The following is a 24,180-nucleotide window of genomic DNA, read 5'->3' on the forward strand; positions in this document are numbered from 1 at the left end:
CTCATAACAGAATGCTGGGTAACCTTAACGATAGGTATTGCTACTAGCTCTCCCTATTGTATATTGATACGCCAAAAGCTTCCAGATGACTTCCATCCATGTAATCAATATTATACTTGTCCCTTATTTTCATGTTTGTTTGGTTTTTTGCATAGTTATGGACAGACTTACTGAAAGTTGAGATGACACTTGAAGAATTAAGCAGGCTCCCAAGTAAGCTTTTTAATCCTTGACAACTCTGCCCCATTAAAGTGTGTTTAATAATTTGGAAGCAGACTCAGTACTAGTTGATCATATAAGCACATGAAGAAAATAAAACATTCAGTTGTACCCTACAATGTATGTGATGTAAAGAGACAAGACCCTAAACTGCTATCTGTAGAAATTACAAAGGTAGAGTTGTGTGTGTGTGCGCGCATTCGCACACACACGTTTCCTCATTAATTAAATAGTTGGCTGGAGTAAAATGTACCATGTAATATAGTGTTTTGTTCTTACAGAGGAGAGAATAAAGCCAGATGTGTATTTTGAACCACTTGTTTTATACTACAAAGAAATAAAACCATCATAGGGCAAATTATTTTAAATTCTGTAAACCACATAAGCCATTGGGAAAAAAAGTATCTGAGGAGAAAAGGAAAAAGCCTAGTACAGTGATGTGTTGAACAATTATTGAAAGGTTTTCCTATTCAATTTTAGACAAGTTTTACATAGTGTTTCAAACACTAATCCTATGTTGCTATCAACAATCTATTTACAAAAGCACATCACCAGCTGTAAATTTTTTGCTAAAATGAACAAAAGTACAAAGTACAATGCTAATATGATTCCTAGTCTCAAAGTCATTATCATTTATCCTTTATATAAAATATTTTCAAAAACAAGACACTTTCAGAGAGCTAGCATAGCCCTATGAAGCAAACTTGATTTTTTTAAAGTAGCCAGTTATCACTTTATATTCATAATTATTAGTTTAACTTGAAGATTCATCTGTTCATACGAGCCATTCAGTTACTATGAAGTTTCATAGCTCATTGCTGACAAACTACAGCCAATCTTCCATCAGTCAAAGTAGCCAGAAAAATTCTCCTGCTAAGGGAGACAAATACACCCACCAGTGGCTAAAAACTTGATTGAATTTTGCAAGGCAAGTCTTTATATAGGTGTTGGTTTTGCTGCATGAACACATCCTTGCAATCCCTGTAGCCAAGGCTTAAACTAGGCCCATGCTCTTAAAGGCCACAGTTCTTATGATAACCTAAGGAAGTTCCTGTCCACCCCCCCACTCTCTTCACCCCAAATCCAAGCCAGTTCAAAATGTGCTAAGCTGCTTTCACTTGGCAGTTACTCTGCATATCTTACAGGATCCTCTCTCTTTTTCAAGACACAAAACTAAATGCTGAGGCCTCAGCATATACATCCATCACTCTAATTACAGAGTTGATGATCCACAAGGATAGTACAGTATTATACAGTAGTGGAGTCACCCCTGAAATTTAGATTCCTGCATGTTTCTTGAACTTCTTGTCAAGGTGTTCCAAGAAATGCAAACATCTACATTTTCCTCTGCTGGACCATACAGGTAACATCTATAGCTTAGTTTTTCACCCACCACCAATTTGGGCTTTTACTTTGTGATTTAACTAGCTAGAGAAAGTGGTTTCTGCTGGATATTCCAGCAACCTGCAAAACTGGACTGCCTCTCCTTTTTAAAAAAAAAAAAAAAGGCCATTATAGACCTTTTAACCACTAAAACATGGCCTACCAGTCAAATAAAGAAGACTGCCCAAATCTACACCATAAGAAGTTTTCGGTTTTTAGAAATTCTGTGCTTTAGTTTCTCAAAACAGATTAGCAGCCCTGTCTGGAAAGTTAAAACAATGTTGACGTATTTCATTAGTGTATGAAAAGTGGGCTAGCAAGCTGATGTAGAAATCCCCTGAATTGACATATAGGACTGGAGATGTCTTTGTAACTAAGGTCTCAGGAACAGATAGACATAAAGTACACCATTAGATCACAGCAGCTACCAGGTTAAAAAAAAACACAACTACATTGGCAACACCTAGAGGTAGACAGACAACCCTTAAACTATAAAAGTGAACCATGTATAATCCAAAAGCAGTAACTGGCTACTTTTACATAATCTAAGCATGAGGCCTCACCAGTTCTCCAACAGATGAGTCTGGGTTTTCATATTAACTTGCTTTGCTTTTACTATGGCTATCTGGCTGATTTGTGAAAATTGCCCCTACATTTCAACTAAGTTATTCACACCTTCTTTGCAAGTCACTTGTGTCGGCTGGGCATATGTATTCTCTTAGTGCTAATTAAGTTTTAGAGCTGGGCCTGCCCAGTTCCTCATGGAAAACCTCTCTCTGAAAGATTTACCATTCACATTAAATACTGAGAAGCACCTTCCTGTAAAAGTCTACTTGCCTTCCAAACAGCATCCAAAGTAGTAGCAATTAGATCTCAGGTGTGAAAGTATCTCATTGTATGTTACTAGATAAATGGCACAGCAGACTACCCATTCCTTCACCTGAGAAAAAGCAGTAGCCATGGCAGATTTTGGTCAGAATGCTTCAGTTTCACGTCTCCCAATTAGTATTTGTTGATGCCAAAGATTCTTACACCATGAAGCTGTGGCAACTTGGGGATAAGCACACTCAAGAGAGAAGCTGTGTTCAGGATGAAGTGTGCTGGATCATACTTGGTATAGAAGCTTGCCAGGAAATACCTGCAGAAACAAAGGGAATAAAGAGAGCTGACAAATCTTGTTTTTTGTTAAATGAAGAGAATTTTAAAAAACTGTAAAGTCATCAGGGGACTAAAAGGATTCAAGGGATTTGGGGGGCGGGGAAGAGGACAGAACAGAAATATTTCTCCTGCTTTAAGATGCTTTTATAGTTTTGACAAATTATGGCCCTAGTATCTTTCTCCCACAACCCTAGGGTCAGGGTTCCAAAAAACCAAAAGCTAGATTTTCCCTCCCCCACCCTTTCAACCTGAGTCTGACACTCAAAAGTTACAAGGCCAGCTGAGAACTCAGGTTTTAAATGGCACAAGGTGTTATTAGTTTTATATTTTAATCTAAATAAATTTCTCATAAATATTAATTAGTTTAATAAACTCTGTGACAAGACATTTGAAGTCCTCTAAAGCAAAGAGGACACTGAAGTTGAGTGACCTGTGATCAGTCAGCAAAATGTTAAAAAAAGCCTGCAACCCTTTTGATGTTTCCATTGCAAGTTTGCTATTGTAATTTAGCTAGCTGACAACCAGTTCAACTGGAAAAGTTAGAGAACATGCCATAGATTCCAGCTTTTTGCCAGCTATCTCACACTTTTACTGAACCTGTAATCTCACCCTTTTTTCTCCTGTTACAGTCTACTTCTTTGCTAAAAAGAGCCACAAAACAAAAAGTGATAATTGTGAATTTCCTTGGGGTTTTTTGGCGGGGGGTGGTGGTTATTCTTTGCTTAAAGTGGTGTAATGGGATGTTTTTACATATTGTGCAAGCCAGGGTTTGAAAAATGCTCTTGCATTCTTGCGACGTCTTGCAAGTGGGAGGCTTTCCCTGAAAAATGGAGAAGACGATGACATCAGTTTCTTTGTAGTAGTGTTAAAAATTTAAGAAGTTTCTTGCCCGTATGATTTTGAAATAGCCTTCTAAATATGAACCAATTTAGAGTTCTTCTTCCAAGTGCTGCTGTTGCTAACACTTTTTACAAGCTGTAGAAGAGGACATCTATGGCAAGACTCAGTTGTTTTATTGCTGCAATTTAGCATCCTGAGAATAGAATCAGGTCAATTTCATTCAGCTGATGCCAAGAAAGTCTATGAACAAACACCAGAGGCAGGTATTGGACTAATTTGAGGTTGGGTGGAGGGGACAGAAAAAACGAGTCTGGGATGGGGCAGAGTGGCACAGATCTCATTCCCCTGAAGTAGCTAGAAGGCTAGGGAGGAAAAGTGTGCATCCTATCCCCCAGGAGGCTCTAAGGTGGAGAATAGCAAGAAAGGACATTTTCCCCCAAGAGCCAGAAAAGCAGAAGGAAGCTTCAAGTTTGATCAAAAAACAATCTAGCCATCTTCCATACAAGCCTTTGGAGACCCTGAGCAGCTCGGAATTCTGGCATGCTCCTTGCTTCTCAGCAGATGGGGACAAGGATAGGTCTTTCATCAGCACACTGTCCTTGGACCTCGCTGGTGGCTACTTATCACTAAATCTGGCTGCTTGCTAGTAGATTCAATCCTTTGGCTACTAGGTGTCTGGTAAGGTTTTCAAATGCGGTGTTGGACATGATCCTGCAGGTGACACTTAGCAATTTGTAGAATTGGTCCCTTAGTACTTAACTGATTTTCCTTCTATTTGCATAGTTGTTGCCCTTACAATTCCATCAACACTGGCTGGGGTGTGTGAAGTTTTTGATCAATTGTATTTACATTGTTACATAACTTGCGTAAATAGAAACAATCCTACTAGCAAAATGCAAAACTGACATGAAGTGCTATGGATCAGACTCAATAAGAAGTATTGCGAAGTTCACAGAAAATGTGAGAGAGATAGGCATTTTTGATGCTTACAAAAGTTGAAATCGAGTTACTGTTTTCAGCATGCACATGGTACTTTATGAGGAAAATGTACTATTAAGCTTCATAAAGAGCCTAATTCTACAGACCCTTTTGGTTGTTAATATTTGCAAAATTGGGCCTCTATTTCAATAACGGGGTTCAAATCTGCTCGGAAAAGAATGATTGTAAACTAATTTAAATCTCCAAACACATGCTCTGTAAATCTATCAAATAGAGACAAAAATAAATGAGGAAAAAGATTAACAGATGTAAAGTATTACTAATTGATTAATTGAAGGTTTTTATTCCAAATATTATATATTATATTAAATTTCAAGTACACACACAAGATAGAATGAGTCTAACAGTTCAGAACTCACAGAATTATTGGAGAGATTGTGAAGAATTTTCGTGAGGATGTAAATTGTACTCCATAGTCCAGTTGCTCCCAGTGTGTTAGCAGCCTGGCTTTCCCCTGGTCAGGTGTTTCAAAAGGAGTTCCCTTTACTGCATGTAAGAATACATACATTCCCTGGGGAAAGAAATTTTTGTAAAAAGTAGCATTATTAATTATTATTTAATGTTTTGTATTACTGTAGCCTCTTCAGGGCCCCAACAGAGATCAGAGCTATATTGTGCTAGGCAAAGGTATAGGCACATAATAAGAGAGTTCATGCCATGAAGAACTTGCAACCTGTATAGACAAAGTACAGAAACAGGGAGAAGAGGGCATGGGGGCAGAAGGAGAAAGACACACAAAGAAGTGAAGGGATAGCTCAGTGGTTCGAGCATTGGCCTGCTAAAACTAGGGTTGTGAGTTCAATCTTTGAGCGGGGCCATTTAGGGATCTGGGGCAAAAATTGGGGATTGGTCCTGCTTTGAGCAGGGGGTTGGTCTAGATGACCTCCTAAGGTCCCTTCCAACCCTGATTTCTATGACTTGCTCAAGGTCAGCAGGTCAATTGCAAAGCCAGGATTAAAACCAAAGTTTCCTGGTTCCCAATCTCATGCCCTATCTGCTAGATTACATAGCGGAGATTATATGGTGGAACAGATTGTAAGTAAGAGCTCTAACAAGTTCACAGCTGCTAATCAGTAGTCATAAAACACAATATTAAAGTGCTCAAATAAATTTGTTAATCTCTAAGGTGCTACAAGTCCTCCTTTTCTTTTTGCAAATACAGACTAACACAGCTGCTACTCTGAAACCTGTAGTGATGAAGAGAATGTGATGAAGCCCCTTCGGTAACTTTTAGTCTAGTTAGTAAAACAAGAGCCCTTGAATAGAACTATGTTTACACTGCATTTTTAGGACAGCATCCTTTCTTAAGATAGCAATCTTTTCCCTAGATAGTGGCAGATCATGTAAAGTCTTAGGCTATGTCTACACTACGGCTTATGTTGGCATAATTTGTCGCTCAATGGTGTGAATAAATCACACCCATGAGCGACGAAAGTTACACCGACTCCCGCTGACACAACTATCACTGCTCGCTAAGGTTGTTTTATTATGCCAGCAGGAGTGCTATATGTGTAGATATGCCATTATTGTTGATCCTGGGTTGTTGGTGGTCTCAGGATGCTAGATAAATGAATCTCAATTATGGCACAAGCTGAGGAACTGTGCCCCTGGTTCTCTAACCTTGACATAACATTTATACTCACATCTATAAAATTTTAAATGATCACTGTAAAATTATAACATCCTAAGGCAGAAAAGGCAGTTTGAGCAAAAAGAGAAGGCATTTTTTTTCAGGTCAGATTGACAATGATTTTGGGTTTACTTGCCTTCCTCTGTAGCATGTGGGTGAGAGTCAGTTGCCCAGATTATCTGGGTATATCTCACTTAATAATTTCCCTGCCATTGTGGGGGCCTTGAGCACTGGTGCACCTCGGTCCCTCCCACTCTCTGCTTGTGGCACATAATAGTCTAGTCTCCTGTGGGCTGTCATACTTTGGTCTAATTTTGGTTGTTGGTTTAGCGCACAGATGCTGGATGGTGTTGGTGGTCTGTGACATACAGGAGGTCAGACTCGGGACCACTAGATCATCTTCCAGCTTTAAATTCTATGACTCTACGAGAATTATTTTTCAAGGCTCTGAGTGGACAAACGCTTATGCACATGAATAATTTTATACAAATCAGTAGCACCACTGAATTACTGCATAAGTGTTTTCAGGATCTGGGTCAAAAATTTTAATTATAATCCTGAACGAAAGTCCACTGAAGTCAGTTATCTTTCTATTGCCTTCAGTGAGGGCTGGATCAGGCCCTGTGTGAAGATAGGGGGTTCTTTTTTATATCATGCAGAGCTAATATAATCCCTTCTTCCAAAGTGTAAACAAGAAGCATAAAGCCCAGTAGATGTTTCCATCCTAGGATTGTGTAAAATGCTGTAATTTTTTGTTGTTGTTGTTGCCTCAGAGTTCTTCAGCTAGATTAATAGCTAATAGCACTAGGGGGTTACACAGAGTATGTTCTCCTCAATACGTGTGCTACTCCCACTAATATTTAAGGCTTATCTCCTTACAAATAGAATAGAGTGCAGTTATTAGCAACCAATTGGCATTTATGATTTGTAACATTCTGGTTTAGTTTTCTAAAAACTTTTTAAAACATTTTAAGCCATTTCCCTGATTCAAAAATCTTTGGTTGTACACTAACATCAATAATTGCATCTTTTACCTTCTCTGTTTTTTTGCCCTTGTTAAAAACAGTAAATTTCCATTGTAAATGCCTAACACTCTGGCTTGTGAGTAAGCTCACTGCAGAAGACAAGACAGTTTGTTTGGCCATTTAGGATTTCATTGTCTACACAACCTAGAGTCCTTTGTATCTTTCTCCTCTTCTACATCACACAAACATATATACATAAATGCCAGCTAATTTCTTAATGTCTGTTACAAGACAGAGTATTATACTCACCAGATTGTGAATCACATTTGTTAAGGTCCATGCAACAGGAACACTGAAGAAGGGAATGCTGAGCAAGACAATATGAAGCATACCAACTCCAAGTGCATAGGTCAGCCACATTCCACGACTGTTCATCACCCTGGTGTTTGGATTTACCTCGCTATGGGCAACTCCTACGTTCATTTTTCTCTATAAAAATAAAATTGTATGAAGACTGATATCACAGAATTCATATATTAGAGATAGTCAGTATATCTCGCATCTAATTTTAAGACCAGGAGAGAGACTATTATTATAAATAGTCTATAATGGGGTAACATAGCTAGAAAGAGCATGTGTATTGGGTAGAACACAGGACTTTGAAGTCAGAAGTTCTGTCTTCTGACACTGACTCATAGTTTGATCTTGAATATCTATACAACAAGATTAGAGGATTGCCATTCTGAAGCCTAGAATATCCAAAGTCAGTATGTAGTGATGGAAACAGTTACAGCCATGGTTGAAGTTCATAATATCCCCAGGTTGAGTCATCACTGGGACTCATGGTCTGTTACTGTCCAATTTTTAAGTTCTCACCCATTTTAACTTTACAAATTATACCTATGTGGTGCACAGCTACAGTACGATCTGTATATATGTTATGCCAAATACCCTAAAGACTATTGTCACAGCATAGGTAATTCAGCCGGTCACCACCCTTACTATACAGCAAATTTGCATGTGACAATTTTATTAGGTTGTATGAGGGAGAATGCACGCATGGTGGACTATTTGTCCCAACTGCCACCCACACAAATCAACACATATCTTCCAGCACCATCCTGTAGACACAAACACAATCACCTGACATATGCAGCACAAACCCCTAATTTTCCACCCGCACAAATCCATACAACTCTTCCAGTGCAACATAACCCACACACAAATCAACACAATCATCCATACCACCCCCCCAAACATCAGTCTGAAGATTATAATATCAGTTGAATCAGTGTGAAGTGATGGAAATAGTCTCAACAAATAGACCTCTCCACCAACCATGCTTGTAGCTATCACCAGGTTCAATCACCACTGGGATTTGCAATATGTTACTTAAAAAAACAAAAACAAAAACAAAAAACACACCCAATGATTCAGCTACTAGAATAATTCAAGCATTCTGTACCTCAGTTTTCCTACCTGATGGGGTTTTGTTTGGCTTAATGTTTGCGAAGTGCTTTGAGATCTCTAAGTGAAAAGTGCTTCACAATAATTTATTTGCCTGTGAGGCACCTGAGGTGAAGAAGTCCCTGTCCTCTCTGCCCCACCCCTTTGGTCCTGGGTACTAAAATGACTTCTTCCATTTTTATCCATCACTTGTTAAAAAATGGTGCCTTGTTCATGGTGTCATGGCCTGTAAGGCTAGAACTACTTCTATTCATTTCCTAGAAAAATATATTTCTCGCTGAAGTTATCAGCCTCGCAAGATTAAATAGACAGATCAATCTTGCAAACCACTGATTCATCTGGGGTGATGCTGTTTGCAGTGAGTTCTTGCACAAACCTATTTCCAAATCTGCACATAAAAGGATGAATTACAATGCTCAAATCAGAAACATTCTGCCTTCAAATGTGGTAGTAGTTCCCACCATCAACAAAACAGTTTAAGGGGAGAATCCAGATTGTTCTAGTACTGTATATAAATTGTAGAAATCACCCAGGTCTTTGCCTCTGCAATGTCTTCTTATTTAATCGGCTTGATAAGAAACTCTTTCTCTCAACCACAAAGATGACCTCTTGTTCTGGCTGGAATCCAAGTCATTTTTTGGCATATTGAAACTTTTTAAGAGGAATGAAACACAATGGATGAACTATTCTTTACAAACTATGAATGCATATAACATTATATAACTTTTCATCTCAATGCACTTTAAAGTTCTACATGCCACACCACAGAAAGGCAGCCACCTCAATAGTGGAAGACAGCACCCAAATGGCATTCAGCACATTTCAGAAAAAGGTGTATGCGAGATGCACATATGAGAGGTGACCATTGTTTGGGAACTGAGGGGAAAGAGGATGTATTAGGCAGTGAGAACAGTGCAATCTGTACTCTTATGAAAAGCCTCAGATGTTTTTCATTGTCAATGCAAGCTGGTGAGAGCTCAATTCTAAGGTGTCAGCTGAAAGGCATATACAGTAAACTTGAATTCCATGCAGTTTATTGTCTCAGAAGGAAAAAGGAATTAGCTTGTCCTCTGATTTTAGGTGCTCTAGGTGCATCCTTTCAGTCTGACAAGTAGGACTATAGTTCCTTTTCTTTTACAGAGGGCCCCTGACCAAGAGACGTCCTGGTCAAACTCTAATTGTTAGCTCTATTTGCAACCTATATTTAAGGTAAATTGTGTTTCTAGTCCACACGCTGATGATGCCTCTCCCATGTTGGGTGCTGAGGCTGGGCAGGGATAAATGGGGCAGAAGTGATTAAGTGCTACTGACTTCTTTTTTTAACCCCTTTTGCTACCATACTGCAATAAGGGCTTTTCCAAGCCAGCTAGACCCTTAGAGAACAGTACAGCACAACTTTAAGACAGAAACTTCACATTAAGGTCTGATGAATGAAAAACCAGTTACAGAATGTTTAAAAGCAAAACAATTCCCACCCTCCTTAAGAAAGAGATAGATAATAAGACAGAAAATATCTATTGCCTCTATATAAATCTATGGTATGCCCACATCTTGAATACTGGATATATTGGACTTGGAAAAGGTTCAGAAAAGGGCAACAAAAATTATTAGGAGTGTGGAATGGAAGCCATATGAGGAAAGATTAATAAGACTGGGATTTTTCAACTTGGAAAAGAGACGAATAAGAGGGGATATGATAGAGGTCTATAAAATCATGACTGATGTGGAGAAAGTAAATAAGGAAGTGTTATTTACTCCTCGTCATAACATAAGAACTAGGGGCCACCAAATGAAATGAATAGGCAGCAGGTTTAAAACAAACAAAGGAAGTATTTTTTCACACAACACAGTCAACCTGTGGAACTCCTTGCCAGAGGATGCTGTGAAGGTCAAGACTATAACATGGTTCAAAAAAGAACTAGATAAATTCATGGAGGATAGGTCCATCAATAGCTATTAGCCAGGATGGGCAGGGATGGTGTCCCTAGCCTCTGTTTGCCAGAAGCTGGGAATGGGTGACAAAGGATGCATCACTTGATGATTACCTGTTCTGTTCATTCCCTCTGGGGCACCTGGCATTGGCCACCATCAGAAGACGCGATACTAGGCTAGATGGACCTTTGGTCTGACTCAGTAAATATCATTATGTTCTCCTCACATATACATACACACATATAGTGGCCACTGCTACAGTTAATCTGTTTGAAAGCCATTTATCAAGTGTTGCTCAATTGTTTTTGCCCCTTCTAGCTTCATCATCACACACAATTTACCAAAGAGAGATCAGATTCTGATGTCACACCTGCCTGAATCCAGAGCAAGCCCAGTGAAGCCAATGGAATTAACTCCAGATATAGTCTTCAGGGTAACAGAGATTAGAATGACAGGTTTCAGAGTAGCAGCCGTGTTAGTCTGAAAATGCATCCGTGAGTCTGCAAATGCATCCGATGAAGTGAGCTGTAGCTCACGAAAGCTTATGCTCTAATAAATGTTAGTCTCTAAGGTGCCACAAGTACTCCTTTTCTTTTTAGAGATTAGAATCTGACCCACGAAATTGTAAAACGTTTCAGAAGACAGTGAGTGTCCCCAGGCCTGTAAAATGCTTTAGTTCTCGACCAGTTGAATACAGAGTTTTTAAAGCAGGCGCCAATCGTTGAAAAGAGGAATAATATACTAGTATAATATACTTCCATCAGATACTAGCAATGAGTTCCCTGTTAAAACAAGAGGCCAGCTACTCTATATCCCAGATGAGAGGCAGATACGGGTAAAACCCTTTACTCCCCGCCCCCAACGTATCACGCATCTTCGCTATTTTGCTGATTGCAGCATGGGACACTACGCACACTCTCTCTACAAAGCATCTTCACTCACAGACAATAGCTACCCTAGATTCTGATTCTAGCTACCTGCATTCAGTGTGAATTTGAAAACTTCACCTTCGGTTCGTTTTCTGCTCCGTCGGGGCCAATCTGCCATACGATCAGAGCAAAGATAGACCTCAAAGCCCGCAAGCAAACTAGATCCATTTGCTGCAGGGCAGAGATCCCGTGCACTGAAAGGTAGGAGCCTTTGTAGAAAAACAGGGGTAGGCCCCTATCCAAACCCCAGTGCAAGAGACTGCGTGTGTGCAGGGGCCTGCTGCCGCTTTGTTACCGGAGGCGTGCAGCCCTCTTCGTGGGGCCCTTTGGATCTGGGTTGTACGCAAACCACCTCGCACAACTAGGGCAGCCCCCTCTTCCCCATCCGACCCGCAGCAAGGGGGGGAGGGCAGGGACCTACCGCCTGGGCTCGCCTCCCCTCCGCGGCGCCGAACCGATCGCTCCGCTGCCGAGCTCGCCGCTCCTCACCAGCTCTCCGGCGGCTTGCCCGCTGCGCGGCGCGGCGCGGCGGCCGCACACGCCAGCCGCCTAGTGGTGCAGGCGGGCGGAGGCGGAGCCAGCAGCGAGGCCGATCCGCCGTGGGGCCTGGCGCGCCGCAGAGCGCTCGGGAGCCGGGCTCGGCGGGTAATGGAGCCACGCGAACTTGCAGGCGCCGAGGGCCGGAAGCAGGCGGCACTGGGTTGATCTTTGGACAGAAGGCGGCTCTGGCGCAGCACGGGGGGGGGTCGCTGTTTGCCTCCGCCATAGGCCACAGGTAACAGCGGGAAGGGAAGAGACAAGTGCCTCGGCCGGGCCCCGGGGAGGAGCCTGGCGATGGGAAACGCCGAGCAGCCTCCGCCGCGTGTAGCGGGAGTCGTGGGAGCCCCCTCAGCTCCTCTGGAAGCGAGGCCGGGGCTGAACAACTGGCACATCCCTCAGCCTCAGCCAGGCCCGGGGGGTGGAGAGGAGACCAGGGGGGGCACGTTTCAATTGCGAGTGCAGGGGGGTTAAAATAACATTGGATTGTCAGCTTTCAGAGTAGCAGCCGTGTTAGTCTGTATTCGCAAAAAGAAAAGGAGGACTTGTGGCACCTTAGAGACTAACAAATTTATTAGAGCATAAGCGTTCGTGAGCTACAGCTCACTTCATCGGATGCATTCAGTGGAAAATACAATGGGGAGATTTATATACACACACACAGAGAACATGAAACAATGGGTTTATCATACACACTGTAAGGAGAGTGATCACTTAAGATAAGCCATCACCAGCAGCAGGGGGGGGGAAAGGAGGAAAACCTTTCATGGTGACAAGCAAGGTAGGCTAATTCCAGCAGTTAACAAGAATATCAGAGGAACAGTGGGAGGTGGGGTGGGAGGGAGAAATAGTTTCACTTTGTGTAATGACTCATCCATTCCCAGTCTCTATTCAAGCCTAAGTTAATTGTATCCAGTTTGCAAATTAATTCCAATTCAGCAGTCTCTCCTTGGAGTCTGTTTTTGAAGTTTTTTTGTTGAAAAATTGCCACTCTTAGGTCTGTAATTGAGTGACCAAAGAGACTGAAGTGTTCTCCGACAGGTTTTTGAATGTTATAATTCTTGACGTCTCATTTGTGTCCATTTATTCTTTTACGTAGAGACTGTCCAGTTTGGCCAATGTACATGGCAGAGGGGCATTGCTGGCACATGATGGCATATATCACATTGGTAGATGCGCAGGTGAACGAGCCTCTGATAGTGTGGCTGATGTGATTAGGCCCTATGATGGTATCCCCTGAATAGATATGTGGACAGAGTTGGCAACGGGCTTTGTTGCAAGGATAGGTTCCTGGGTTAGTGGTTCTGCTGTGTGGTGTGTGGTTGCTGATGAGTATTTGCTTCAGATTGGGGGGCTGTCTGTAAGCACAGATACAGACAGACATCATCTTCCTCTCCAAATGCAAACAGATGGACATCATACCGAAAGGACTGAAGGTAAAAAATCCATTACAATCTACATACCATACAGACTATGCTGACAACTTGTGCCACACACTCTCAAAGAAACTGCGGAACCACCTGATCAACATCCTCTACTGCAAACAGGGAAAGATTAAGAATGAGCTCTCAAAACTGGATACTCTCATAAAGAACCAACCTTCCACACAAACTTCCTCGTGGCTGGACTTTACAAAAACTAGACAAGCCATTTACAAAACACACTTTGCTTCTCTACAAAAGAAAAAGGACACTAAGCTATCTAAACTACTATATGCCACAAGGGGCCACAACAATGGTTCCTGTAACCCACCCAGCAATATTGTTAATCTATCCAACTATACTCTTAGCCCAGCAGAAGAATCTGTCCTATCTCGGGGCCTCTCCTTTTGCCCCTCCATCCCCACGAACATGATACAGTTCTGTGGTGACCTAGAATCCTATTTTCGACGTCTCCGACTCAAGGAATATTTCCAACACACCTCTGACCAACATATTAACCCACAGAGACCTTCCTGCCAACACTACAAAAAGAAGGATTCTGGGTGGACTCCTCCTGAAGGTCGAAACAGCAGCCTGGATTTCTACATAGACTGCTTCCGCCGACGTGCACGAGCTGAAATTGTGGAAAAGCAGCATCGCTTACCCCATAACCTCAGCCATGCAGAACACAGTGCCATCCACAGCCTCAGAAACAACTCTGACATCATAATCAAAAAGGCTGACAAAGGAGGTGCTGTCGTCATCATGAATAGGTCGGAGTATGGACAAGAGGCTACTAGGCAGCTCTCCAACACCACTTTCTACAAGCCATTACTCTCTGATCCCACTGAGAGTTACCAAAAGAAACTACAGCATTTGCTCAAGAAACTCCCTGAAAAAGCACAAGAACAAATCCGCACAGACACACCCCTGGAGCCCCGACCTGGGGTATTCTGTCTGCTACCCAAGATCCATAAACCTGGAAATCGTGGACGCCCCATCATCTCAGGCATTGGCACCCTGACAGCAGGATTGTCTGGCTATGTAGACTCCCTCCTCAGGTCCTTTGTTACCAGCACTCCCAGCTATCTTCGAGACACCACTGACTTCCTGAGGAAACTACAGTCCATTGGTGATCTTCCTAAAAACACCATCCTAGCCACTATGGATGTAGAAGCCCTCTACACCAACATTCCACACAAAGATGGACTACAAGCCGTCAGGAACAGTATCCCCGATACTGTCACGGCTAACCTGGTGGCTGAACTTTGTGACTTTGTCCTGACCCATAACTATTTCACATTTGGTGACAATGTATACCTTCAAATCAGCGGCACTGCGATGGGTACCCGCGTGGCCCCACAGTATGCCAACATTTTTATGGCTGACTTAGAACAACGCTTCCTCAGCTCTCGTCCCCTAATGCCCCTACTCTACTTGCGCTACATCGATGACATCTTCATCATCTGGACCCATGGAAAAGAAGCCCTTGCGGAATTCCACCATGATTTCAACAATTTCCATCCCACCATCAACCTCAGCCTGGACCAGTCCACACAAGAGATCCACTTCCTGGACACTACGGTGCTAATAAGCGATGGTCACATAAACACCACCCTATATCGGAAACCTACTGACCGCTATTCCTACCTACATGCCTCTAGCTTTCATCCAGATCATACCACTCGATCCATTGTCTACAGCCAAGCGCTACGATATAACCGCATTTGCTCCAACCCCTCAGACAGAGACAAACACCTACAAGATCTCTATCATGCATTCCTACAACTACAATACCCACCTGCTGAAGTGAAGAAACAGATTGACAGAGCCAGAAGAGTACCCGGAAGTCACCTACTACAGGACAGGCCCAACAAAGAAAACAACAGAACGCCACCAGCCATCACCTTCAGCCCCCAACTAAAACCTCTCCAACGCATCATCAAGGATCTACAACCTATCCTGAAGGACGACCCATCACTCTCACAGATCTTGGGAGACAGACCAGTCCTTGCTTACAGACAGCCCCCCAATCTGAAGCAAATACTCACCAGCAACCACACACCACACAGCAGAACCACTAACCCAGGAACCTATCCTTGCAACAAAGCCTGTTGCCAACTCTGTCCACATATCTATTCAGGGGATACCATCATAGGGCCTAATCACATCAGCCACACGATCAGAGGCTCGTTCACCTGCGCCTATATATACCAATGTGATATATGCCATCATGTGCCAGCAATGCCCCTCTGCCATGTACATTGGCCAAACTGGACAGTCTCTACGTAAAAGAATGAATGGACACAAATCAGACGTCAAGAATTATAACATTCAAAAACAAGTTGGAGAACACTTCAATCTCTCTGGTCACTCGATCACAGACCTAAGAGTGGCTATCCTTCAACAAAAAAGCTTCAGAAACAGACTCCAACGAGAGACTGCTGAGTTGGAATTGATTTGCGGGCTGGATACAGTTAACTTGGGCTTGAGTGGAGACTGGGAGTGGATGGGTCATTGCACAGGGTGAAACTATTTCCCCATGGTATTTCTCGCTCCCACCCCACCCCCCACTGTTCCTCTGATATTCTTGTTAACTGCTGGAATTAGCCTACCTTGCTTGTCACCATGAAAGGTTTTCCTCCTTTCCCCCCCCGCTGCTGGTGATGGCTTATCTTAAGTGATCACTCTCCTTACAGTGTGTATGATAAACCCATTGTTTCATGTTCTCTGTGTGTGTGTGTATATAAATCTCTCCTCTGTTTTTTCCACCAAATGCATCCGATGAAGTGAGCTGTAGCTCACGAAAGCTTATGCTCTAATAAATTTGTTAGTCTCTAAGGTGCCACAAGTACTCCTTTTCTTTTTGCGAATACAGACTAACACGGCTGCTACTCTGAAACCTGCCATTTATTAGAGCATAAGCTTTCGTGAGCTACAGCTCCGATGCATCTGATGAAGTGAGCTGTAGCTCACAAAAGCTTATGCTCTAATAAATGTGTTAGTCTCTAAGGTGCCACAAGTCCTCCTTTTCTTTTTATTGGATTGTTAGCTTCACCGGTATTTGCTGTCACTTCATGTGTCTAGTTCCGCACTTTGATGTGAATAACGTACGACAATACAGGTGAAATGATACTAAAGTGTGAGATAAGCAGGGAAATGTGGGTTTAAAAGTGGGGAGGGGGTAGACAATGCAGTAAACAGAGGTTTTTTTCAGGGTCAGTCTGAGACCAAGGGGATGAAGGCCCCCAAGAACTCAGGACCATCACAAACCTTCACCAACTTTTTCTCCGCGTAATAGGTGCACTTCTTTGACCTGCCTTCTCTAACAAACACATAGCAGAGTCTATATTAAAACAACAAACAAACCCAACCCACTGCTTGAAGGCACTCAGACGCTATGGTGATGGGTGAGGTATAATAATCTATATAGAATAGAATAGGCTAGGGACTTGAAAGAGGCTTGTGTTTATGCTTAGTTTTTGCAACAGTTTTTCCAAAACATGAAGTTCTCACTGCTGTAGCAATTATCTTAGAAGTGGATATACACTGTATTATCAGCTAATGGGGGTAACAGCTCCTTTCCTCTTTCCCATACACACAGTGTTAAAGTAAGGTTATGGTTGAGATTTTCCATGCACAGAAATCCAGAGATTCAAATTTATGACCCTTACAACAACATGTTTGGGGTCGGGAGGGAGTTTTCCTCCAGGGCAGATTGGAGAGGCCCTGGAGGTTTTTTTTGCCTTCCTCTGTAGCATGGGGCATGGTTGACTGGAGGGAGGCTTCTCTGCTCCTTGAAGTTTTGAACCATGATTTGAGGACTTCAATAGCTCAGACATGGGTGAGGTTTTTCATAGGAGTGGTGGGTGACATTCTGTGGCCTGCGCTGTGCAGGAGGTCGGACTAGATGATCAGAGTGGTCCCTTCTGACCTTAGTATCTATGAATCTATGAATCTAAGTGTAATTCAACCAGTTTCCACATATGCCCTCCTTTGGTTGCAGTGTGTATGGTTTAACCATCAGAGAGTCCAGCTTTGTCACCTTTTGATCTTTGCCCTTGTCCTGTGAGAGAAATAATCTTGTCTTTTTTATTTAAAGACTGACTGTTGTTAATGAACAGGCAGAAGGATGCCCAGGTTGAAGGGAGGTCTCTGTGACTAATACATAGAGACCAGTCCTCTTTCCACAGCCTAGTCCAAATGCCCTTTTCTCTATAAGGGCATTGGTGTGGAGGAAAGAAATCCTCCATCTAGGGGCTCAGAGTGGCAACAGAACTGCTCCCATGTCCTTATGGAGCAGTCTGTGGAGCCAACCCCCTTCCTCTGAAGTCAGTGGCCTCTGATCCTGTTTGTTGACAGATCCCCTGTTCCCTGAATAGTTGCTTCAAGTAGGCCATGTGGAGCTGGACTCCATGGTGTGCAGGCAGTGTGCACCCTATGTTAGATTGTGAGTTTTACCATTGTCCTGTGGAGTGTCCTTTTATATAGAGTTGTCTGCTCTCACAGAGGCAAGGGGAAAGATGTGGGCCTATTGTGCATGAATAGCTATGGCTGAGATCCCTTCTATAGCTTCACTGCTTCTGTCAACGTAGACTATCCCCAGAACTTAGTGTCAGTGATGCTTATGGTCAAATAAAGACATTCAGCAAGCCGAAGTTGGAGTTTTTTGTTTTGTCTTTACACAATTTTAAATTTCAATTTAAAAGCATAGTGGGGAAATATCAATATTTACCAACTGATTAAGAGTAAACTTGGCAGAGGAAATGCTCAACTGTCTGAGAGGACACTGTAAAATCTGTAGTTAAAAATTATTTGAAATGCTTTTTGAAATTCTCTGACATTGTCCTTTTTAAAAGACAAAGCTAATAATATTACGACACTGTCCTTTTTAAAAGACAAAGCTAATAATATTATAGTTGTCATGTAAATAACAATTTAAATCTTCAAAGAGCTGTATAAACATTAACTAATATCCAGAATTGTCCCAATTCTGCTGTTATGCATGTACTTTACACCTGAGTATAATTAGCTTCAAGGTGTGTAAAGGTAAGTACATGCATAAGCATTTGCAGGATCAGGATGTTGGATTGTGAACACTTCAGTGCAGGGAATATGTCTTTATCTTTATTTGTAAAGTACTGTGTATGTTTTATGGCAGTACGTAAGTGTTTTATAAGTAATAGTAGCACCCCTTTGTGGCAGGTATGGTAAGTATTATTCCCATTTTACTGATAAGGGATATATAGAAACAGAGAAATTAATGACAGATGTCAAGGTTCCTTCCCCACTCTGAACTCTAGGGTACAGATGTAGGGACCTGCACGAAAACCTCCTAAGCTTACTTTTATCAGCTTAGGTTAAAACTTCCCCAAGGTACAAACTATTTTACCTTTTGCCTTTGGACTTTCGCTGCCCCCACCAAACGTCTAACACCGGTTACTGGGAACGAGTCCGTTTGGAAACGTCTTTCCCCCCAGAAACCTCCCAAATCTTATACCCCCTTTCCTGGGGAAGGTTTGATAAAAATCCTCACCATTTTGCATAGGTGATCACAGAGCCAAACCTTTGGATCTTAAGAACAATGAAAAAGCATTCAGTTTCTTAAAAGAAGAAATTTAATAGAAGAAAAGGTAAAAAGAATCACCTCTGTAAAATCAGGATGGTAAATACCTTACAGGATAATTAGATTCAAAACATAGAGAATCCCTCTAGGCAAAACCTTAAGTTACAAGAAGACACAAAACCAGGAATTTCCATTCCATTCAGCACAGCCTATTTTCTCAGCCATTTAAAGAAAACAGAATCTAACGCATATCTATCTAGATTACTTACTAAATTCTAAGACTCCATTCCTGTTCTGTTCCCGGCAAAAGCATCACACAGACAGAGAGAAAGGCTTTGTTTCTCCCTCCCCCCAGCTTTTGAAAGTATCTTGTCTCCTCATTGGTCATTCTGGTCAGGTGCCTGCGAGATTATCCTAGCTTCTTAACCCTTTACAGGTGAAAGGGTTTTTCCTCTGGCCAGGAGGGATTTTAAAGGTGTTTACCCTTCCCTTTATATTTATGACACGCCCCGCAATCACAGATAGGGTGAAACACTGGCTGGGATTTCTTCCTGGAGCTCTAGGAAAAAACAGAGTTAATAAGACACATGCACCTCTAAATATACTACCAAATATATAAAGACTAACAATATTTTCCACATCTCAAGGATGATTTTAACCAGTTGATTCTGGGAAACTTTCATGGGAGAGTGCATCTTACTTTGTTAGAAGCTCCTGAGATGTGTTGGATGTCGAAATCAAAATCTTGGAGAGCTAAACTCCACTGAATAAGTTTTTTGTTCTTTCCCTTGGCGGTATGAAGCCACTATAGCGTAGCATGGTCGGTTTGCAGGTGGAAACGCCGTCCCCAAACATATGGGTGTAGCTTTTCCAGAGCGTAGACAATGGTGTAACATTCTTTTTCGCTGACTGACCAGTTGCTTTCCCTCTCAGACAGATTTTCGCTGAGAAACACTACAGGGTGGAATTCTTGATCCTGTCCTTCCTGCATTAAAATTGCTCCCACACCACGCTCGGACGCCTCTGTGGTTACTAGGAATGGTTTGTCAAAGTCTGGGGCCCTTAGTACAGAGTCAGACATGAGTGTCGCTTTAAGCTGGTTAAAGGCCTTCTGACGCTCTTCGGTCCACTGAATGGCATTTGGCTGTTTCTTTTTGGTTAGTCTGTCAGTGGGGTGGCGATTTGGCTGTATTGCGGTACAAATCGTCTGTAATAACCGGCCAAGCCTAAGAAGGATTTAACCTGTTTCTTTGACTTTGGGACTTTTGGATAGCATCCACTTTGGCCTGTAGGGAGTTGCTAGTTCCTTGACCCACCTGGTGTCCAAGGTAAGTCACTCTGTTTAGGCCTATTTGACACTTCTTAGCCTTAACAGTTGTCCTGCCTCCCTTATGCGCTTGAAGACTTTTTGTAGATATTCCAGGTGTTCTGCCCAGGAATCCAAAAATATGGCCACATTGTCAAGGTAGGCAACTGCATATTCTCCTAATCCCTCTAGGAGACCATCTACAAGTCTTTGGAAGGTGGCGGGTGCACTCCGCAGCCCGAAAGGGAGTACGTTAAATTCATACAGCTTGACATGGGTGGTGAACGCTGACCTTTCCTTGGTGGATTCATCTAGTAGTACCTGCCAATACCCCTTGGTTAAGTCCAAGGTAGAAATGAACTGGGCCCGTCCCAGTTTCTCTAATAGTACATCTGTGCGTGGCATTGGATAGTTGTTGGGGCGAGTTACAGCATTTAGCTTACGGTAGTCCACACAAAAACGTATCTCCCCATCTGGTTTGGGAACTAGAACCACTGGAGATGCCCTTGCACTTCCAAGAGGGGCGGATTACGCCCATCTGTAACATATCCTGGATCTCCCGTTCTGTAGCAGTTTTAGCTTGAGGAGACACCCGGTAAGGTTGGACTTTAATTGGGTGAGCATTACTTGTGTCAATGGAGTGGTATGCCCATTCAGTCAGTCCTGGGGTGGCTGAGAACGTTGGCGCATAGCTAGTGCACAACTCCTGGATCTTTTGTCGCTGCATACGCCCAAGGGTCATGGAGAGGTTCACCTCTTCCACGCCACCAGCACTTTTCCCTTCATAGTAGACACCTTCAGGCCACTCAGCGTCATCTCCTCCCTGGGCTGTAAACTGACAAATTATTCAGAGAATTAAAGGGCTTTAGAGAATTAATATGGTATACCTTAGGCTTTCGGTTGGAGGTGGGAAATGCTATGAGATCCTTAACAGCTCCCAGGTGCTCCTGGACCGTGACTGGCCCTTCCCATGACGCTTCCATTTTATGGGCCTGGAGCACCTTTAAGACCATGACCTGGTCTCCTACTTTGGGGGAACGCTCTCTGGCATGTTTATCATACATGGCTTTTTGCTCTTTTTGAGCATCCTGTAGGTTTTCTTTAGCAAGGGCTAGAGAGGTTCGGAGGGTGTTTTGTAGGTTGGTTACAAAGTCCAGAATGTTAGTACCTGGAGAAAGTGTAAATCCCTCCCATTGCTGCTTCTCCAGCTGTAATGGCCCCTTAACCTCACAGCCATATACAAGTTCAAATGGTGAAAACCCTAAACTAGGATGTGGTACAGCTCTGTAGACAAAGAGCAACTGCTGCAACACTAGCTCCCAATCATGGGAGTGCTCATTTACGAATTTACGTATCATGGCCCCCAAAATCCCATTAAATTTCTCTACCAGGCCATTTGTTTGATGATGATAAGCAGTGGCAACCAAGTGATTCACCCCATGAGCTTCCCAAAGGCTTTCCATAGTTCCTGCCAGGAAATTAGTTCCTGCATCTGTGAGGATGTCGGAGGGTCAACCTACCCTGGCAAAAATGTCTGCTAGTGCCTGGTGCACACTTTTAGCCCCGGTGTTGCTTAGAGCTACTGCTTCCGGCCATGAGGTGGCAAAATCCATGAAAGTCAGTATGTACTGCTTTCCGCTGGGTGTCTTTTTCGGAAGAGGACCCAGAATATCCATAGCTACTCGCTGAAATGGAACTTCAATGATGGGGAGTGACTGGAGAGAGTCTTTGAGCTGGTCTTGGGGTTTTCCCCACTCTTTGGCATACCTCACAAGACCGGACATAGGTAGAAACATCCTTGCCCATTCCCTCCCATGGAATGACCTCCCCAAAGGGTCTTTGGTCCTGTTCACCCCAGCATGGCCACTAGGATGATCATGGGCTAAGCTCAAGAGCTTGGCCCGGTACTTAATTGAAACTACCAACTGTCTCTGAGGATGCCAGTCTTCCTGGTGTCCACCAGAAAGAGTTTCCTTGTATAAAAATCCTCTTTCTACAACAAACCTGGATCAATTAGAAGAGCTAAGAGGTGGTGGGTTGCTCCGTGCCGCCGTCCAAGCTCTCTGGATGCTTTCATCTGCTTCCTGTTTGGTCTGGAACTGTTCCCTTGATGCTGGAGACATCAGTTCCTCATTGGATTGTAGACCTAGGCTTGGTCCCTCTGGAAGCGATGTAGGGGATGGGGCTGTTTCCGTTGACTGTGAACCGCTCTTCGCTGGTGCATTATGTTGGGTTCAGGCTCCGGCTGAGCCTTTTTTGTAGGGTTATCGGCTGCTGCCGGTTCAGGTTCAGTGGGGCCCTCTGGTGTTTGGGTTGCAAGTACTGGATTCAGTGCTGGCAATGGGTCTGGTGCTAGTTGTTCCACCGGTTCCAGTTCTGGCTCTGTCTGGGTCTCTGGGACTGGATCCACTACTGCTGTTGCAGACATTGGCCTGGTGTCTGGGTCCATCACCTCTGACCGGGTCCTGGGAGAAGTTTCCGGAACAGAGTTAGGCGTGACGGCTTGTTTAGCCTGGCTGTCGGTGACCATCCCCACCCTCTTGGCTCACTTCACATGATTGGCCAAGTCTTCCCTCAACAGCATGGGGATGGGATAATCGTCATAGACTGCAAAAGTCCACCTTCTTGACCAGCCCTTGTACTGGACAGGCAACTTGACTGTAGGCAAATTGAAAGAGTTTGACTTGAAGGGTTGAATCATCACTTGGATCTCTGGGTTGATTAAATTGGGGTCCACTAAGGAAGCATGGATAGCCGACACTTGTGCTCCGGTGTCCCTCCACGCAGTGACCTTCTTCCCGCCCACATTCACAGTTTCCCTCTGCTCCAAGGGTATCTGGGAGTTATCTGGGCCTGAGGACCTCTGGGGTGATTCCGGTGCAATGATCTGTAATCTGTTGGCATTCTTGGGGCAGTTGGCCTTTACGTGCCCCGGCTCGTTACATTTAAAACATCTTCCAGCTGACAGGTCATTGGGGCGAGGGGGGTTGCTGAAGAACGGTGCGGCGGGACAATAAGGTGGCTGGAGGGTTCCTTGGGGGGTAGGTGGGGCCTTGGGCTGCCCCCGGTAGTAGGGTGTGGTCTGAGGTTGTCCCTTCTGGTATTCGCTCCAACTCCAGTTTTTTTCTTTTCTGCCACATCCACCCATTTGGCTCTAATCTCCCCCGCCTCAATTACAGTTTTGGGCTTCCCATCTAGGATGTATCTTTCTATTTCCTCAGGAACACCCTCTAAGAATTGCTCCATTTGCATTAGGGCAAATCTTCTGGAGATTTAACACTTGCTCCTGATATCCAGGCATCCCAGTGTTTCACAATGTGGTAGGCATGTCGGGTAAATAACACGTCTGGTTTCCACCTTAGGGCTCTGAACCGCTGACGAGAATGCTCGGGGGGTTAGCCCCATTCTGACTCTCGCCTTGGTTTTAAACAGTTCATACTTGTTCATGTTTTCCTTAGGCATTTCAGCCGCCACCTCAGATGAGGGTCCACTGAGCTGTGGCCTCAGCTCTACCATGTATTGGTCTGTAGAGATGCTGTACCCAAGGCAGGCCCTTTCGAAGTTTTCTAAGCAGGCCTCGGTATCATCACCTGCCTTGTAGGTGGGGAATTTCCTGGGATGGGAAGTGGTACCTGGAGAAGGATTGCTAGGGTTTGTTGGTATATTCTGCTGAGCCTTTGCCTTCTCCATCTCCAGTGCATACTTCCTTTCTTTTTCTTTCTCCTCCATTTCTTTGACCCTTGCCTCCATTTCCCTCCTGTGGGCAGCCTCCCTTTCTTTTTCCCTTGCCTCCATTTCTTTCCGTATGAGTTCTATCTGTCTTTAATA

The 24,180-nt window shown here is 43.4% G+C and overlaps 2 protein-coding genes across 8 annotated transcripts in view; one reads left to right on the forward strand and one right to left on the reverse strand.

The window, feature by feature from the left end:
• Positions 1-521: 521 nt before the first annotated feature.
• Positions 522-12,076, reverse strand: ORMDL1 (ORMDL sphingolipid biosynthesis regulator 1). The gene is made up of 4 exons (XM_038421694.2): positions 11,944-12,076; positions 7,504-7,683; positions 4,959-5,110; positions 522-2,740 (listed from the first exon to the last, which is right to left on the reverse strand). The coding sequence occupies exons 2-4, from the start codon at positions 7,675-7,677 to the stop codon at positions 2,605-2,607; spliced, it is 462 nt and encodes a 153-aa protein (XP_038277622.1). The 5' UTR covers positions 7,678-7,683; positions 11,944-12,076; the 3' UTR covers positions 522-2,604.
• The window catches only part of PMS1 (PMS1 homolog 1, mismatch repair system component), a 99,759-nt gene continuing 87,047 nt past the window's right edge, over positions 11,469-24,180 (forward strand). For 3 of the 7 annotated variants that reach the window (XR_006278057.1, XM_038421691.2, XM_038421692.2), the window contains exon 1: positions 12,160-12,297. The gene's annotated coding sequence lies outside the window, so the exon portion shown is untranslated. Of the gene's footprint in view, positions 11,724-12,159; positions 12,298-24,180 lie in introns of those variants that run through there. The other 4 variants (XR_006278056.1, XM_038421689.2, XM_043505467.1 and 1 more) reach the window with 2 other exon arrangements.

This window comes from Dermochelys coriacea, chromosome 11, assembly GCF_009764565.3.
Source record: "Dermochelys coriacea isolate rDerCor1 chromosome 11, rDerCor1.pri.v4, whole genome shotgun sequence".
NCBI classification, from domain to species: Eukaryota; Metazoa; Chordata; order Testudines; family Dermochelyidae; genus Dermochelys; species Dermochelys coriacea.

Coding starts and splice junctions, on each gene's coding strand:
- ORMDL1 (XM_038421694.2), bottom strand. CDS start 7,677: ATGAACGTAGGAGTTGCCCATAGCGAGGTAAATCCAAACACCAGGGTG. Junction 5,111..7,503: donor CAAATGTGATTCACAATCTG/GTGAGTATAATA, acceptor TTCTTTCCCCAG/GGAATGTATGTATTCTTACA. Junction 2,741..4,958: donor ACAATCTCTCCAATAATTCT/GTGAGTTCTGAA, acceptor TTGTTTCTGCAG/GTATTTCCTGGCAAGCTTCT.